The sequence below is a fragment of the Notolepis coatsorum genome, assembly GCF_963971535.1.
Source record: "Notolepis coatsorum genome assembly, chromosome: 3".
Taxonomy (NCBI): domain Eukaryota; kingdom Metazoa; phylum Chordata; class Actinopteri; order Aulopiformes; family Paralepididae; genus Notolepis; species Notolepis coatsorum.
The window spans coordinates 196,669,133-196,687,691 of record NC_140167.1 but is presented as its reverse complement, the minus strand read 5'-3'; the positions used below and the strand labels follow the sequence as shown (position 1 = coordinate 196,687,691).

The 18,559-nt window shown below is 47.7% G+C and overlaps 1 protein-coding gene across 24 annotated transcripts in view; it reads right to left on the bottom strand.

The window, feature by feature from the left end:
* Window positions 1–18,559, bottom strand: part of mycbp2 (MYC binding protein 2) — a 253,033-nt gene that overhangs the window by 149,606 nt on the left and 84,868 nt on the right. For all 24 annotated transcript variants that reach the window (XM_084309692.1, XM_084309678.1, XM_084309680.1 and 21 more), the window contains exons 10-11: window positions 4,649–4,787; window positions 798–874 (exon numbers count right to left, since the gene is read on the bottom strand). In XM_084309692.1, the coding sequence (XP_084165818.1) occupies window positions 798–874; window positions 4,649–4,787 (216 nt within the window). The remainder of the gene's footprint in view (window positions 1–797; window positions 875–4,648; window positions 4,788–18,559) is intronic.

Genomic DNA, 18,559 nt, shown 5'->3' with positions numbered 1-18,559 from the left:
CCATTTAACATTTAAAAGATGACGGCGTCAACTTGTGTTGATTAATCAGTGAGGGGGGGAAAGTAATTTGTCATTTCTTGGCCCCGACAGACTCACAGCATCAGAAAATAAACAGGTGCTGTTGTTGAGTTGGGGAGAGTTCATTATGACAGAGGGACTTTATATTACCAGTGTGAAGCAGCAGGGGAATAGTTTAAAAAGAGATTTGATTAAGCTAAAGCTTTTTTTCTTCTTCTTCTTCCTCCTCCACAGGTGCAGCCTCTACACTAGCAATAGGCTTGTTATTATTCCAGGCCGGCGCTCTCAACGCCTACGCTGCTGGACTCGCTCCAGAAGAAAGAGAATACAGGAGTCAGGTGCAGACACCTGCACGTCTGCTTGCACAACCAGATCAGTACAAACACACACACACACAGGGCCTCATGTAGTTCATAACACCCATCTAAGGCAATATAATCTTTGTGTGAGCTCTTACACCCAAATAAGGTTCATATTATATAGCACTGCTAGGAGGTCTGGCCCAGAATTAAAGCCTCCTTTGGGTGTAAGAGCTCACACAAACAGAGCCCCATTCATCGTCTATGGCAGTAGCCCCCCCGGTTTTTACATCCAAATTACTTCACAGATTGGAGGGTTCTTCTCCCTCTCGCTCTGATTTCTAGCTTTAGGAGAGAGCGGCGTGTGTTCACAAACACTGACTGAACTGTCCCGGGGCACAGGGAGAACATCATGTGAATTCTTATGATGGTGTCGTTCCCCTTTAACATTGGCGGAGGCTTTTTGTTCCAGGCGCTCACCTTTCCTGAGGCGGTTTTCATCAGAGCGAACTCCCTGCCCGCTCCGAGCAGTGCTGCCTCCTCGTCGAAGCCTGTGCCTGAGAGAGAAAACACGTTGCGGGTTAGAACCTATCAATCGGAAACATAAAACAACCCAACGTGGATGCGGGCCAAGAGAGGGGGCAGTGAGCTTTCTCAGATTTACACTGGTTAAAGAGCCACGTTGATTTCTGAGCGTGCACACACACAGAGAGAGAGAGAGAGAGAGAGAGAGAGAGAGAGAGAGAGAGAGAGAGAGAGAGAGAGAGACAGAGACAGAGACAGAGACGGAGACAGAGACAGAGACAGAGAGATGTCTTCTAAGGATCTACCAATTTGTGAGTGTGACTAGGATATCATTTTGAGTATGTTTTAAAGAACCATCTGTAAAATCACATGTTAAATAATCCAGCTGATGCTCATTGCATTGAACTGTATTATGCGTAATATCTAACCAAGTGGAACGTCATACCAAAGCCATCATTTTCGGATAATATTCCCTCAAATATTTCTGTTCTCATTGTGTGCAAAAATCTGAGTAGGATGCCATGGAAAAAGACCATCCACGTTAATGTTGAATCATTATTAGCCCAATGCAAGAGGAAAGTCAGACTGTTCCTGAATACGCACAGAGGAGGGAGAGTCGGAGTAAAAGACATTACAGATGCCTCGGTGTGCTTTGTGTCGCGGTGACTTTGACACCAAAGCAGAGATCTTTGACAGTAAGTAAGCGCTCAGGTAAACAAAGCAAGTAAGTAAGCTATGCTCAGGAAAGCGGTTAGGGGGGGAACGTGAAACAAGTGTGCACATTATTAAAAAGGTAGAGTCTGTAATATCGTCAAACAGCACGCTCTAGGCAAAAGGGCCTCGCTTGGTACTGCACTTTGTTTACATCCTTTGTTTTGGTCTGATGTGTGGGTTGGAGTTTAGTAACTTATTAGTGACTGTGAATTTCTCCAGACCTCTCTTTGGCAGAGACCGAGGGCAGCAATAGCAAAACAAACAACAGTGCGCCGATAGACAATGTTGTTGCATCTTCTAAACATGACAATGGAGCCAAGTAAACACTATATTATGCCCACAGCGATGGGACTTATAATTGACCACTAATTTCACCACACAGCACAAAAGCTGTGGGGCTTACAGTGATCCGCTCGTCATCAATCATCCTTCTTATCGATCATCAACACTACTTGTGCATATCTTTCTGTCAATTTGTCCGAAACGGCCCACAAAGCAGCCATCGGCCTCTTTCTGCTTCGTAGCCCGTTACTCCCAGGGTTTTTCTTGGGCAGTATTGTATGTCCTCTGACAATCACCAGCCTGTTGATTCTTCTGACTTCGCAAAAGGTCAGATCAATAAATAAGCTCAATAAATATGACTGTCTTTTTGACAACACTGTGTTGCCTACTTCATGTTGTTTGCAGTAGGCCGGCTCATGTGCACTAAACTCAAGACTGCGTTCAGGACTTCTGCGTGACCCGACGTTTCTCAAGGAGCGCAGAGTGTGCTTCCTGTTCCCACGGGCACGCGCAGTGCATGGGAAAGGTGGGTCTTCAGGAGAGCTAGTATGGATGCAGGCTTCCCACAGAGACATTGCAAAATTAAATGCAACGACTTTCAAATATTTTTCCCAAGCACTATTTTCATTTAAAAAAGGGCATTTAAAAGGATACAATTCACTTTTAAATGGCGTTTTTTTTTTTTATTGAAAGGAAAATCGAATCCAATATTTATGGCTTCAAATCAATTTCCGACAATTAGTTACACTTTAGATTAAAACATTTAATTTCTTGATTCATACATTTTTTATCATGGATGAACAAAGCTTGGTTTATTTTAATTGAAGGACTTATTAAGCACCTTGTTAAAAAAAATTGCTGTTTTCAAGGAATTCCAGGCCTTGACTTTCTTTTGTCAAAAATCAAGCACTTTAAGCACTTCAAGGACCTTGTGCGAACCCTGTGGATGGTTTTTTGAGACGACGCCAAGACGAGGCTTGTGCGGACGGAGACCCGTTGCATTGTGGACGTAGTGCAGTACCAAGCGGGGCTATTTCGCCTCGAGAGCGCCGTTTGACGACGTTACGGTCTCTTTTAAAAAGGTTTGAATGGGCTAAAAGGTATGGTCCTTTCATTTCTCACATCTTACATCATAGTGAGTCGGTTTCACATAGGACTAGTAATCAGATTACAGTTCTGTGTCTCACGTAAAGCGTGCACGCTTAGCGGGCAGCCGGGATCTCTAGATCAAACACACCATGCACACACATACATAATACCCAGAGACGCTAGGGCTGCTCAATACAGACAAAATATCATGTTACCGTTATTCTGCTAGAGTGCGATTACGGTACTCCTTCCAATGTAATTCATAATTAATTGACCCATTCACTCACACATTCACACACCGATGGCAGAGGCAACCATGCAAGGTGCCAACCTGCTCATCAGGAGCAATTAGGCGTTTAAGTGTCTTGCTCAAGGGCATTTCGACACGCTGCCCAGGAGGAGCGGGAATCGAACCGGGAACGTCCGGATTCCCAAACAACTGCTCTACCTCCTGAGCCACTGTCGTACCTTTTGAGTCCAGATTTCCCTTTTCAATGTATTTTGATTAAAATCTTCTCAATCAAATTCTCACACAGATTACTTCTATCCATTCTTCTTTAGTTGTTTTTTTATACAATCCAGTGCAGCATTTTTTTGCGATGTATATACCGTTGTCGGTTCCTACTGCATGTGTGACGTCTAGGGCTGTCTTAAATACTTCTAAGCGTCATTCGATGGGCATGGGATTAGAATGGGGGAAAAAAATCGAATATATTAAATATATATATATATATATATATTTTTGCAAAATCAACTCTGCCCTCTCTTTGTTAACTACAACAAGCAATGCTGTTTGTTATATTTTTTTTTTTAAGATTTCTTTTTTAGCGTTTATCGCTTTTTACTACTGGGCAGTCCAGTAGAGAGAGAGAGAGAGAGGAGGAACGGGAAACAGAGTGGGGGGAAGACATTCGGCAAATAACGGCGGGTCCGGGAATCGAACCCGGGTCGGCCGTGCCGCGACTCAGCGCGTTATGTGGTTCGCCACTGCTGTTTGTTATTTAAGATGAGGTCGGACTCGGCACTGGCAGATTTGTGTTCATTGTGCTGCTTTTATAAAGCCTCAAATGACAGCTTACAATATTTCATGAAAGCAAAGTGTTTCGTTTGTCCAAGATTTAAAAAGGTTTAAACTTTACAGCACTGACAAAGTTGAACAAAGTGCTGTACAAGTTCCACAACATAAAAAAAAAAATATATATATATATATATTTTAAAAAGAAAATTAAAAACATTATTATTATTTTTTTTACCTCGAAGCTTCGAATTAAAATCGAATCTCGGCCCCTGAAGCTTCGAATGCCAAAAAGACATTTGAAGGTCAGCCCTACTGACGTCATGCTCATAATAAAACCAGCGGCCCGGTCGCGTGTATGCTTTACCCAACGCAGTTGTGCGATTTGCGAATCTGATTGGCCACTGACGTTTCTGGTCATGTGACATGTGCACCAATCGTGTGACGGCAAGTTATTTCGACGGTTAAGCTTAGGCACTCTTTCGAAGTTGGTTAAGGTTAGAGTTTGTCTTAGAGCATGGCGATAGAACGCCAGGTAGTTTGCAGGCTGTTTGACGTGGAAATGGGCAAAGACGCAGCTCGTCACGCGATTGGGCACACATGTCACATGACCAGAAACGTCAGTGGCCAATCAGATTTGCAAAACGCACAACTGCGTTGGTATTGGAATAGATGCGGCCCGGTCGCCCCCTGCTGTGTGACTCACTGATGATGTGGAGGTCCTTCTCCAAGTCGAACAGAGAGATGCCGCAGGCGTGCAGACACTTCCTGGCCAGCTTCAGCTGCAGTTCCTGCTGCAGGGCCAGGTCCGAGCTGGTGGCGTAGATCCGCACCACGAAACCATCCTGGGGGAAGTAGTGGACAACACTCAGTTTAGTTGCATAATTGGGCATAATCTGCTATAATCTCAGTGCTAGGCTCACACTACCTAAATGCAGCACTGAACGGCACAGGAAGTCCTTCATTCCGACAGCCATCAGACTAGATACTGCATCACTGAGCACAGAGTGACAGTTACCATCTTCCTGGACTCTTACTTTTGAAACAGCAGTCTGTGCAATACTACACCTACTGTAGACCTCAGTATATTTTTACTGTATATTTTATTCCATTTTTATTCTATTTTATTCTACTCTTATCTTAGGCAATTTGATTTGTTTTGTTATTCTTATTCGTGACCCGTTCTGTCTAAATGTTTAAATGTTGAGCGATTTGCAGTGTCAAATTTCCCTCGGGATAATAAAAGTATTTCTATTCTATTCTATACAGTCTGCAAAATCACAGTAAATGATTAAATAAACCAGCTAATGCTCATTGCATTGAACTGTATGTGTAATATCCAACAAAAGTCATATCTAACCAAGTGGAGGACGAGGGCTGGTTCTGGGCTTGCAAAGAGATCAGATCAAGAAAACACTCAAGTTTAGTGTTGCATATTGGGCTGGAGTGATAAATGGGGGGGGGGGGGGGGGGGGTAGATGTGTATTACGATTATGATATCTGCTACAGTCTGGAAAATCACATTCAATGATTAAATAAGCCAGCTAACGCTCATTGCATTGAACTGTATGTGTAATGTCCAACAAAACTAATATCTAACCAAGTGGAACGTCCAACCAAAGCTATCATTTTCAAATGATATTCCCTCAAATATCTCCACTCTCATTGTGTGCAAAATCGGAGTAGGATACCATTGAAAAGACCATCCACATGAATATTGAATCATTAGCCGGCATGAGGACAGTCAGACCGTTCCTGAATACGCTGAGTCACAGAGAGGACGGAGAGTCCGAGAGTAAAAGGCGCCAGGATGCCTCAGTGTGCTCTGTGTCGCTATGACATCACGGGCAGACGTGGGGACTCGAGACGTGACAACTCTGACAAGTGAGCTCTCTCTCACAGTCTGGGCTGCAGGGGTCGAGGAAGGAGTCACAGCTCAACATTGCGTGCATGTGTGTGTGTTCAAAGGGGGGCACGCCCCAAGCATTGGCCACGGGCCAACACATACCACACAGCCTCTCACACCCACAGACTCCCTATGGGCCAGCGTGCCACAGACACACATACAGAGAGGCCCTGATGTGCTGGGCGGCTGGGATTAGCTCTGTGGTCGTTGACATAAGAGAGGCTCAGAACCAGGGATTATACTATGGACAGGACTGGATGCAGCTAGGCTTGTGGCTGGGGTTGGGGGTGTGGCTGTGTCTATATACTGGGGGTGTGATGGTGTCTATATACTGGGGGTGTGGCTGTGTCTATATACTGGGGGTGTGGCTGTGTCTATATACTGGGGGTGTGATGGTGTCTATATACTGGGGGTGTGGCTGTGTCTATATACTGGGGGTGTGGCTGTGTCTATATACTGGGGGTGTGGCTGTGTCTATATACTGGGGGTGTGATGGTGTCTATATACTGGGGGTGTGGCTGTGTCTATATACTGGGGGTGTGGTGGTGTCTATATACTGGGGGTGTGGCTGTGTCTATATACTGGGGGTGTGGCTGTGTCTATATACTGGGGGTGTGATGGTGTCTATATACTGGGGGTGTGGCTGTGTCTATATACTGGGGGTGTGGTGGTGTCTATATACTGGGGGTGTGGCTGTGTCTATATACTGGGGGTGTGACTGTGTCTATATACTGGGGGTGTGGCTGTGTCTATATACTGGGGGTGTGGCTGTGTCTATATACTGGGGGTGTGGCTGTGTCTATATACTGGGGGTGTGACTGTGTCTATATACTGGGGGTGTGGCTGTGTCTATATACTGGGGGTGTGGCTGTGTCTATATACTGGGGGTGTGACTGTGTCTATATACTGGGGGTGTGGCTGTGTCTATATACTGGGGGTGTGGCTGTGTCTATATACTGGGGGTGTGACTGTCTATATACTGGGGGTGTGGCTGTGTCTATATACTGGGGGTGTGACTGTCTATATACTGGGGGTGTGGCTGTGTCTATATACTGGGGGTGTGGTGGTGTCTATATACTGGGGGTGTGGCTGTGTCTATATACTGGGGGTGTGACTGTGTCTATATACTGGGGGTGTGGCTGTGTCTATATACTGGGGTGTGGCTGTGTCTATATACTGGGGGTGTGACTGTGTCTATATACTGGGGGTGTGGCTGTGTCTATATACTGGGGGTGTGGTGGTGTCTATATACTGGGGGTGTGACTGTGTCTATATACTGGGGGTGTGGCTGTGTCTATATACTGGGGGTGTGGCTGTGTCTATATACTGGGGGTGTGACTGTGTCTATATACTGGGGGTGTGACTGTGTCTATATACTGGGGGTGTGGCTGTGTCTATATACTGGGGGTGTGACTGTGTCTATATACTGGGGGTGTGGCTGTGTCTATATACTGGGGGTGTGGTGGTGTTTATATACTGGGGGTGTGGCTGTGTCTATATACTGGGGGTGTGACTGTGTCTATATACTGGGGGTGTGGCTGTGTCTATATACTGGGGGTGTGGCTGTGTCTATATACTGGGGGTGTGGTGGTGTCTATATACTGGGGGTGTGACTGTGTCTATATACTGGGGGTGTGGCTGTGTCTATATACTGGGGGTGTGGCTGTGTCTATATACTGGGGGTGTGACTGTGTCTATATACTGGGGGTGTGACTGTGTCTATATACTGGGGGTGTGACTGTGTCTATATACTGGGGGTGTGACTGTGTCTATATACTGGGGGTGTGACTGTGTCTATATACTGGGGGTGTGACTGTGTCTATATACTGGGGGTGTGACTGTGTCTATATACTGGGGTGTGGCTGTGTCTATATACTGGGGGTGTGACTGTGTCTATATACTGGGGTGTGGCTGTGTCTATATACTGGGGGTGTGACTGTGTCTATATACTGGGGGTGTGGCTGTGTCTATATACTGGGGGTGTGGTGGTGTTTATATACTGGGGGTGTGACTGTGTCTATATACTGGGGGTGTGGCTGTGTCTATATACTGGGGGTGTGGTGGTGTTTATATACTGGGGGTGTGACTGTGTCTATAAACTGGGGGTGTGACTGTGTCTATATACTGGGGGTGTGGCTGTGTCTATATACTGGGGGTGTGGCTGTGTCTATATACTGGGGGTGTGACTGTGTCTATATACTGGGGGTGTGGTGGTGTCTATATACTGGGGGTGTGACTGTGTCTATATACTGGGGGTGTGGTAGTGTCTATATACTGGGGGTGTGACTGTGTCTATATACTGGGGTGTGGCTGTGTCTATATACTGGGGGTGTGACTGTGTCTATATACTGGGGGTGTGGTGGTGTTTATATACTGGGGGTGTGGCTGTGTCTATATACTGGGGGTGTGGCTGTGTCTATATACTGGGGGTGTGGTGGTGTTTATATACTGGGGGTGTGGCTGTGTCTATATACTGGGGTGTGTCTATATACTGGGGGTGTGACTGTGTCTATATACTGGGGGTGTGGCTGTGTCTATATACTGGGGTGTGGCTGTGTCTATATACTGGGGGTGTGGCTGTGTCTATATACTGGGGTGTGGTGGTGTTTATATACTGGGGGTGTGGCTGTGTCTATATACTGGGGGTGTGGCTGTGTCTATATACTGGGGGTGTGGTGGTGTTTATATACTGGGGGTGTGACTGTGTCTATATACTGGGGGTGTGGCTGTGTCTATATACTGGGGGTGTGACTGTGTCTATATACTGGGGGTGTGGTGGTGTTTATATACTGGGGGTGTGGCTGTGTCTATATACTGGGGGTGTGGCTGTGTCTATATACTGGGGGTGTGACTGTGTCTATATACTGGGGGTGTGACTGTGTCTATATACTGGGGGTGTGACTGTGTCTATATACTGGGGGTGTGGCTGTGTCTATATGGGGTGTGACTGTGTCTATATACTGGGGGTGTGGCTGTGTCTATATGGGGTGTGACTGTGTCTATATACTGGGGGTGTGACTGTGTCTATATACTGGGGGTGTGGCTGTGTCTATATACTGGGGGTGTGATGGTGTCTATATACTGGGGGTGTGATGGTGTCTATATACTGGGGGTGTGGATGTGTCTATATACTGGGGGTGTGACTGTGTCTATATACTGGGGGTGTGATGGTGTCTATATACTGGGGGTGTGGTGGTGTCTATATACTGGGGGTGTGGCTGTGTCTATATACTGGGGGTGTGACGGTGTCTATATACTGGGGGTGTGGTGGTGTTTATATACTGGGGGTGTGACTGTGTCTATATACTGGGGGTGTGACTGTGTCTATATACTGGGGGTGTGACTGTGTCTATATACTGGGGGTGTGACTGTGTCTATATACTGGGGGTGTGACTGTGTCTATATACTGGGGGTGTGACTGTGTCTATATACTGGGGGTGTGATGGTGTCTATATACTGGGGGTGTGACTGTGTCTATATACTGGGGGTGTGGTGGTGTCTATATACTGGGGGTGTGGTGGTGTTTATATACTGGGGGTGTGGCTGTGTCTATATACTGGGGGTGTGGTGGTGTCTATATACTGGGGGTGTGGTGGTGTCTATATACTGGGGGTGTGGCTGTGTCTATATACTGGGGTGTGGCTGTGTCTATATACTGGGGGTGTGACTGTGTCTATATACTGGGGGTGTGGCTGTGTCTATATACTGGGGTGTGGCTGTGTCTATATACTGGGGGTGTGACTGTGTCTATATACTGGGGGTGTGGTGGTGTCTATATACTGGGGGTGTGGCTGTGTCTATATACTGGGGGTGTGACTGTGTCTATATACTGGGGGTGTGGCTGTGTCTATATACTGGGGGTGTGACTGTGTCTATATACTGGGGGTGTGGCTGTGTCTATATACTGGGGGTGTGGTGGTGTTTATATACTGGGGGTGTGGCTGTGTCTATATACTGGGGGTGTGGCTGTGTCTATATACTGGGGGTGTGGCTGTGTCTATATACTGGGGGTGTGACTGTGTCTATATACTGGGGGTGTGACTGTGTCTATATACTGGGGGTGTGGCTGTGTCTATATGGGGTGTGACTGTGTCTATATACTGGGGGTGTGACGGTGTCTATATACTGGGGGTGTGGCTGTGTCTATATACTGGGGGTGTGACTGTGTCTATATACTGGGGGTGTGATGGTGTCTATATACTGGGGGTGTGGCTGTGTTTATATACTGGGGGTGTGACTGTCTATATACTGGGGGTGTGGTGGTGTCTATATACTGGGGGTGTGGCTGTGTCTATATACTGGGGGTGTGGTGGTGTTTATATACTGGGGGTGTGACGGTGTCTATATACTGGGGGTGTGGTGGTGTCTATATACTGGGGGCGTGACTGTGTCTATATACTGGGGGTGTGATGGTGTCTATATACTGGGGGTGTGACTGTGTCTATGTACTGGGGGTGTGGTGGTGTCTATATACTGGGGGTGTGGCTGTGTCTATATACTGGGGGTGTGGTGGTGTTTATATACTGGGGGTGTGACGGTGTCTATATACTGGGGGTGTGGTGGTGTCTATATACTGGGGGTGTGACTGTGTCTATATACTGGGGGTGTGGCTGTGTCTATATACTGGGGGTGTGGTGGTGTCTATATACTGGGGGTGTGGTGGTGTCTATATACTGGGGTGTGGCTGTGTCTATATACTGGGGGTGTGACTGTGTCTATATACTGGGGGTGTGGCTGTGTCTATATACTGGGGGTGTGGTGGTGTTTATATACTGGGGGTGTGGCTGTGTCTATATACTGGGGTGTGACTGTGTCTATATACTGGGGGTGTGGCTGTGTCTATATAATGGGGGTGTGGCTGTGTCTATATACTGGGGGTGTGGTGGTGTTTATATACTGGGGGTGTGACTGTGTCTATATACTGGGGGTGTGGTGGTGTCTATATACTGGGGGTGTGGCTGTCTATATACTGGGGGTGTGGCTGTGTCTATATACTGGGGGTGTGACTGTGTCTATATACTGGGGGTGTGACTGTGTCTATATACTGGGGGTGTGGCTGTGTCTATATGGGGTGTGACTGTGTCTATATACTGGGGGTGTGACGGTGTCTATATACTGGGGGTGTGGCTGTGTCTATATACTGGGGGTGTGGTGGTGTTTATATACTGGGGGTGTGGCTGTGTCTATATACTGGGGGTGTGACTGTGTCTATATACTGGGGGTGTGACTGTGTCTATATACTGGGGGTGTGACTGTCTATATACTGGGGGTGTGGCTGTGTCTATATGGGGTGTGACTGTGTCTATATACTGGGGGTGTGACGTGTCTATATACTGGGGGTGTGGCTGTGTCTATATACTGGGGGTGTGATTGTGTCTATATACTGGGGGTGTGACTGTGTCTATATACTGGGGGTGTGATGGTGTCTATATACTGGGGGTGTGGCTGTGTCTATATGGGGTGTGACTGTGTCTATATACTGGGGGTGTGGCTGTGTCTATATACTGGGGGTGTGATGGTGTCTATATACTGGGGGTGTGGCTGTGTCTATATACTGGGGGTGTGACTGTCTATATACTGGGGGTGTGATGGTGTCTATAATACTGGGGGTGTGGCTGTGTCTATATACTGGGGGTGTGACTGTCTATATACTGGGGGTGTGGCTGTGTCTATATACTGGGTGTGTGACTGTGTCTATATACTGGGGGTGTGGCTGTGTCTATATACTGGTGGTGTGGTGGTGTTTATATACTGGGGGTGTGACTGTGTCTATATACTGGGGGTGTGGTGGTGTTTATATACTGGGGGTGTGACTGTGTCTATATACTGGGGGTGTGGTGGTGTTTATATACTGGGGGTGTGACTGTGTCTATATACTGGGGGTGTGACTGTCTATATACTGGGGGTGTGGCTGTGTCTATATACTGGGGGTGTGACGGTGTCTATATACTGGGAGTGTGATGGTGTCTATATACTGGGGGTGTGGCTGTGTCTATATACTGGGGGTGTGGCTGTGTCTATATACTGGGGGTGTGGCTCTGTCTATATACTGGGGGTGTGGTGGTGTCTATATACTGGGGGTGTGATGGTGTCTATATACTGGGGGTGTGGCTGTGTCTATATACTGGGGGTGTGACTGTGTCTATATACTGGGGGTGTGGTGGTGTCTATATACTGGGGGTGTGATGGTGTCTATATACTGGGGGTGTGGCTGTGTCTATATACTGGGGGTGTGGCTGTGTCTATATACTGGGGGTGTGGCTGTGTCTATATACTGGGGGTGTGACGGTGTCTATATACTGGGGGTGTGATGGTGTCTATATACTGGGGGTGTGGCTGTGTCTATATACTGGGGGTGTGGCTGTGTCTATATACTGGGGGTGTGGCTGTGTCTATATACTGGGGGTGTGGCTGTCTATATACTGGGGGTGTGGCTGTCTATATACTGGGGGTGTGGCTGTGTCTATATACTGGGGGTGTGACTGTGTCTATATACTGGGGCTGTGGCTGTGTCTATATGGGGTGTGGCTGTGTATATATACTGGGGGTGTGACTGTGTCTATATACTGGGGGTGTGACTGTGTCTATATACTGGGGGTGTGGCTGTGTCTATATGGGGTGTGGCTGTGTCTATATACTGGGGGTGTGACGTGTCTATATACTGGGGGTGTGGCTGTGTCTATATACTGGGGGTGTGATTGTGTCTATATACTGGGGGTGTGACTGTGTCTATATACTGGGGGTGTGATGGTGTCTATATACTGGGGGTGTGGCTGTGTCTATATGGGGTGTGACTGTGTCTATATACTGGGGGTGTGGCTGTGTCTATATACTGGGGGTGTGGCTGTGTCTATATACTGGGGGTGTGATGGTGTCTATATACTGGGGGTGTGGCTGTGTCTATATACTGGGGGTGTGACTGTCTATATACTGGGGGTGTGATGGTGTCTATAATACTGGGGGTGTGGCTGTGTCTATATACTGGGGGTGTGGCTGTGTCTATATACTGGGGGTGTGACTGTCTATATACTGGGGGTGTGGCTGTGTCTATATACTGGGGGTGTGGCTGTGTCTATATACTGGGGGTGTGGCTGTGTCTATATACTGGGGGTGTGGTGGTGTTTATATACTGGGGGTGTGACTGTGTCTATATACTGGGGGTGTGACTGTGTCTATATACTGGGGGTGTGGCTGTGTCTATATACTGGGGGTGTGACTGTCTATATACTGGGGGTGTGGCTGTGTCTATATACTGGGGGTGTGGCTGTGTCTATATACTGGGGGTGTGGTGGTGTTTATATACTGGGGGTGTGACTGTGTCTATATACTGGGGGTGTGACTGTGTCTATATACTGGGGGTGTGGTGGTGTTTATATACTGGGGGTGTGACTGTGTCTATATACTGGGGGTGTGGTGGTGTTTATATACTGGGGGTGTGACTGTGTCTATATACTGGGGGTGTGACTGTCTATATACTGGGGGTGTGGCTGTGTCTATATACTGGGGGTGTGACGGTGTCTATATACTGGGAGTGTGATGGTGTCTATATACTGGGGGTGTGGCTGTGTCTATATACTGGGGGTGTGGCTGTGTATATATACTGGGGGTGTGGCTGTGTCTATATACTGGGGGTGTGGCTGTGTCTATATACTGGGGGTGTGGCTCTGTCTATATACTGGGGGTGTGGTGGTGTCTATATACTGGGGGTGTGATGGTGTCTATATACTGGGGGTGTGGCTGTGTCTATATACTGGGGGTGTGACTGTGTCTATATACTGGGGGTGTGGTGGTGTCTATATACTGGGGGTGTGATGGTGTCTATATACTGGGGGTGTGGCTGTGTCTATATACCGGGGGTGTGGTGGTGTCTATATACTGGGGTGTGGCTGTGTCTATATACTGGGGGTGTGGCTGTGTCTATATACTGGGGGTGTGACTGTGTCTATATACTGGGGGTGTGGCTGTGTCTATATACTGGGGGTGTGGCTGTGTCTATATACTGGGGGTGTGGCTGTGTCTATATACTGGGGGTGTGGTGGTGTTTATATACTGGGGGTGTGACTGTGTCTATATACTGGGGGTGTGGCTGTGTCTATATACTGGGGGTGTGGTGGTGTTTATATACTGGGGGTGTGACTGTGTCTATATACTGGGGGTGTGGCTGTGTCTATATACTGGGGGTGTGGCTGTGTCTATATACTGGGGGTGTGGTGGTGTCTATATACTGGGGTGTGGCTGTGTCTATATACTGGGGGTGTGGCTGTGTCTATATACTGGGGGTGTGGTGGTGTTTATATACTGGGGGTGTGACTGTGTCTATATACTGGGGGTGTGGCTGTGTCTATATACTGGGGGTGTGGTGGTGTTTATATACTGGGGGTGTGACGGTGTCTATATAATGGGGGTGTGGCTGTGTCTATATAATGGGGGTGTGACTGTGTCTATATGGGGTGTGACTGTGTCTATATACTGGGGGTGTGGCTGTGTCTATATACTGGGGGTGTGGTGGTGTTTATATACTGGGGGTGTGGCTGTGTCTATATACTGGGGGTGTGGCTGTGTCTATATACTGGGGGTGTGGTGGTGTCTATATACTGGGGGTGTGGCTGTGTCTATATACTGGGGGTGTGACTGTGTATATACTGGGGGTGTGACTGTGTATATACTGGGGGTGTGGCTGTGTCTATATACTGGGGGTGTGGCTGTGTCTATATACTGGGGGTGTGACGGTGTCTATATACTGGGGGTGTGGCGGTGTCTATATGCTGGAGAGAGTCTGCCAGGGTTGGCGGTTTGCCAAACTGAAACTACTGAAGGGGTATGGCTATGGGGAGGGGGGTCCAGACAGAGAATAGAATAAAATAGTACAAAGAAAGAGCAGAAGCATGAGGTAGAAGGGAAAGAAGCAAAGAGATGGAAGAGAGGATGAGGGCTGGTCCTGGTCTTGCAAAGAGATGGAAGAGAGGATGAGGGCTGGTCCTGGTCTTGCAAAGAGATAGAAGAGAGGATGAGGGCTGGTCTGGTCTGTCTGTGTGCTTTGATTCCTACTAAGCAGAGCACATACACCCCTCCCCTCCCCTCCCCTCCCCTCCCCTCACAGTGGCCCAGTACCCTCCAGGTGACATGACGGCTGTGATGGCAAAGGGAGAGAGTACCGCCAGAGGTTTCTTCACTCATCGATGGCGAGTTCTCCCAGTATTAGAATTCCGACCTAGTAGCCTAGATGATGTGCACCCCAATAAAAAATTATTATGTCAATCTTTTCTTGGCTTTTTTGTGAATCCCAGGAGCGGGCCGTTCTGTGTGGAGTTTGCATGTTCTCCCCGTGTTTGCGTGGGTTTCCTCCAGGTACTCTGGTTTCCCTCCACACCATGAAGACATGCATGTTAGGCAGGGACTACAGATGAAAACTAGCTAAATTAAAACTAGATAAATTAGCTAATTCTGGCACATTTACATTGATGTGGAAACTGAAGATGTTGATTAATGTGCACTGTCCCTGGTTAAAACATTTATAAATATCTCTTTCTCTCTCTCTATCTCTTCAAAACAAACACATCTTTGTTAAATAGCTCTAAAGATAAGGAAGGAATCACTACAAATGTCTCTTTTGATACTGAATTGTGTTTATTCCATACATTATTCGATTTCTATGGTTTATTTATCTACTCCGAACTGGTCCCATGTGGGCTTCCGTTTGAGTCGAGACTGCTTAGAATAGACAGGTTGGGCCCCTGCCACCGCGAGGGCCCCTTTCTTTTTTTTTAAACTTTGACCAGTCAGCTGGTTCTTTTCAGCGTTTATCGCTTTTTCTGGTCAAGCATGACCGACAGAAACAGGTTGAATGGGATATAGATCGGGGAAAGACACTGAGAAAATACGGCGAGTCCGGGAGTCGAACTCGTGTACCCCAGATCAGTGACGCGCACGGTTGTCCCCGACACCGAAATAGCGCCGAGATACGCGGTGAGCTACTGGAGCTCCCCCGCGAGGGCCCCTTTTAAATACAAACTCCACCCAGCCGCCACGTCAGAGCTCTTAACGTCTCCGCGTCGCAGATATCGCCGGCGCGATAACATGGGAGTGGCCGGGCATTCAGGTCCTATTTTCTCAAGTTTTTGGCGGAAGGACACCATCTTTTCAGACCTTATTTGGAAGACCTACCACTACCATCACACCAAGTATTAGTCCGCAAGTCTTAGAGGAACTCTATAAAAGCCCCCCTTGAAGGCGTGCCGAGTTTTTTGGTATATTCTCCCAGAGCGGTCAGTCAAGGAATAAATGTCTCCGGGGATTCAACACGTGTCAACGCATGTTTGTGCATTTTGAAACGACCATGTAAGTACTATTTATACAAATTAGTTGGACTTATTATAGCATTTGTTAACGTTTATAACCGTCTATACTGTTTGTGAGATGTTTTTCCAGAGATTCTGGTCATATTTTCCACTCAAAAAGCTTGTTGCAAAAGTACCGATTTGATGTAAGAATTTCACCCAGGATGTCGTGCTTTGTGTTGAAGTAGCGTTAGCTGCGAGCTAACGCTTGACAAACGTGAACACAATTGACGTACCAAGAGCGCACCAAAGCATACAACGACGGCCTAGAGGCAGGCAACATGAATGACCACAAGGTGGCGCGATACAACGTAAGGAGGACAGTGTCAGAGGCCAAACGACGCTACAGGGATAAAATTGAACTCCAGTTTGAACAAGCTGACTCTAGAGCTATGTGGCAGGGGCTCAAAACGATGACAGACTACAAAGGCGCCTCCCTCAAACTGAACAGTGACATCTCCTTAGCAAATGACCTCAATACCTTCTATGCGAGGTTTGATGCTGGTAATAACAACACCAGCTCACAAGCCTCGGCAATGGGGGGGGGGGGGGTCGGCTGCTGATGGAGGCGCAGTGTTCAGGGTAACAGAGCATGAGGTGAGGCGGACCTTCAAAAAAGTGAATATCAGGAAGGCAGCAGGTCCAGACGGCATCCCCGGCCGCGTCCTAAAAGTCTGTGCCGACCAACTGGCCCCAGTATTCACTGACATATTTAACCTGTCCTTAGAACAGGCTGTCATCCCCACCTGCCTGAAGAAGTCCACTATTATCCCTGTACCCAAAAAATCCAAGCCTGCTTGCCTCAACGACTACCGCCCTGTAGCTCTCACCTCCATAGCCATGAAGTGCTTCGAGAAGCTAGTAAAGGGCTACATCTGCTCCTCCCTCCCCATCAACATGGACCCCCTGCAATTTGCATACCGCCCCAACAGGTCCACGGAGGACGCCATATCCCATGTGCTGCACACAGCAGCATCACACCTGGACAAGAGGCAGGGGAACTATGTGAGAATGCTATTCATCGACTACAGCTCGGCATTCAATACCATAGTCCCCTCCATACTCATAGCCAAGCTCAGGGACCTGGGCTTGGGCTATGACCTCTGCCAGTGGGTCTTGGACTTCCTGACTGGCAGACCCCAGGTGGTGAGAGCAGGCAACTGCACCTCCTCATCCATCACCCTCAACATAGGGGCCCCCCAGGGCTGTGTTCTGAGTCCCCTCCTCTACTCCCTGTACACACACGACTGTGTGGCTCAGCGGAGTAGCAATACAATCGTCAAATTTGCTGACGACACAGTGGTGGTGGGCCTGATCTCTGCCAACGACGAGAGGGCCTACCTGGAAGAGGTCAAGGTCCTGGCGGGATGGTGCCAGGAAAACAGCCTCTCCCTGAACGTCAGCAAAACAAAGGAGATGATTGTGGACTTCAGGAGGTCGGGGGTCAAGGACTACAGCCCCCTCAGCATCGACGGGGCACCGGTTGAGAGAGTCAACAGCTTTAAGTACCTCGGAGCCTACATATCCGAGGACTTGACATGGACCACACACATTAACAGTGTTGTGAAGAAGGCACGACAACGCCTCTACTTCCTCAGGCGCCTAAGGAAGTTCCAAGTCAGCCAGAAGATCCTTAAGAACTTCTACTCATGTACAATAGAGAGCATCTTGACCGGCAACATCACCTCCTGGTTTGGGAATAGCACTGCACAAGACCAAAGCACACTACAAAGAGTGACACGTTCAGCCGAACGCACAATTGGAGGGGGGCTCCCCACCCTCCAGAACATTTACTACAAGCGTTGCAAGGGCAAGGCTAAGAGAATCATTAAAGACTCCAGTCACCCGAACAACTGCCTCTTTGAACTGCTGCGGTCAGGCAAGCGATACAGGAGTCTCAAGGCGAGCACAGAAAGACTCAGAAGAAGCTTCTATCCCCAGGCCATCAGGCTGCTAAACGAACAATGAATGAACACTACACAACAACAACCACCAAACGCACATAGCACACACATCCACACGCACACACTCACTTTAAACAAACACACTGTAGCACCCACTCCACACACTTATAGCACACACCCACTTTAAACAAACACACTGTAGCACCCACTCCCCACACTTTATATTTATGGATGAAGGATTGCACTACAACTCGTACACCTTACTGTAAATTGTACCTAAAATTGTACCTCATCCCATTTCTGCTTTGCACTAGATAGTACTGTACATTAGTACACTGCATAGTATTGTGTATTGTATATTATATAGTAACTCAGAACATTGTACATATGTCTATACCGAACACTGTGACCTCATTTTCTTCTTCTAAATTCATGCTATATTATGTTATTATGTTATTTGATACTATCTT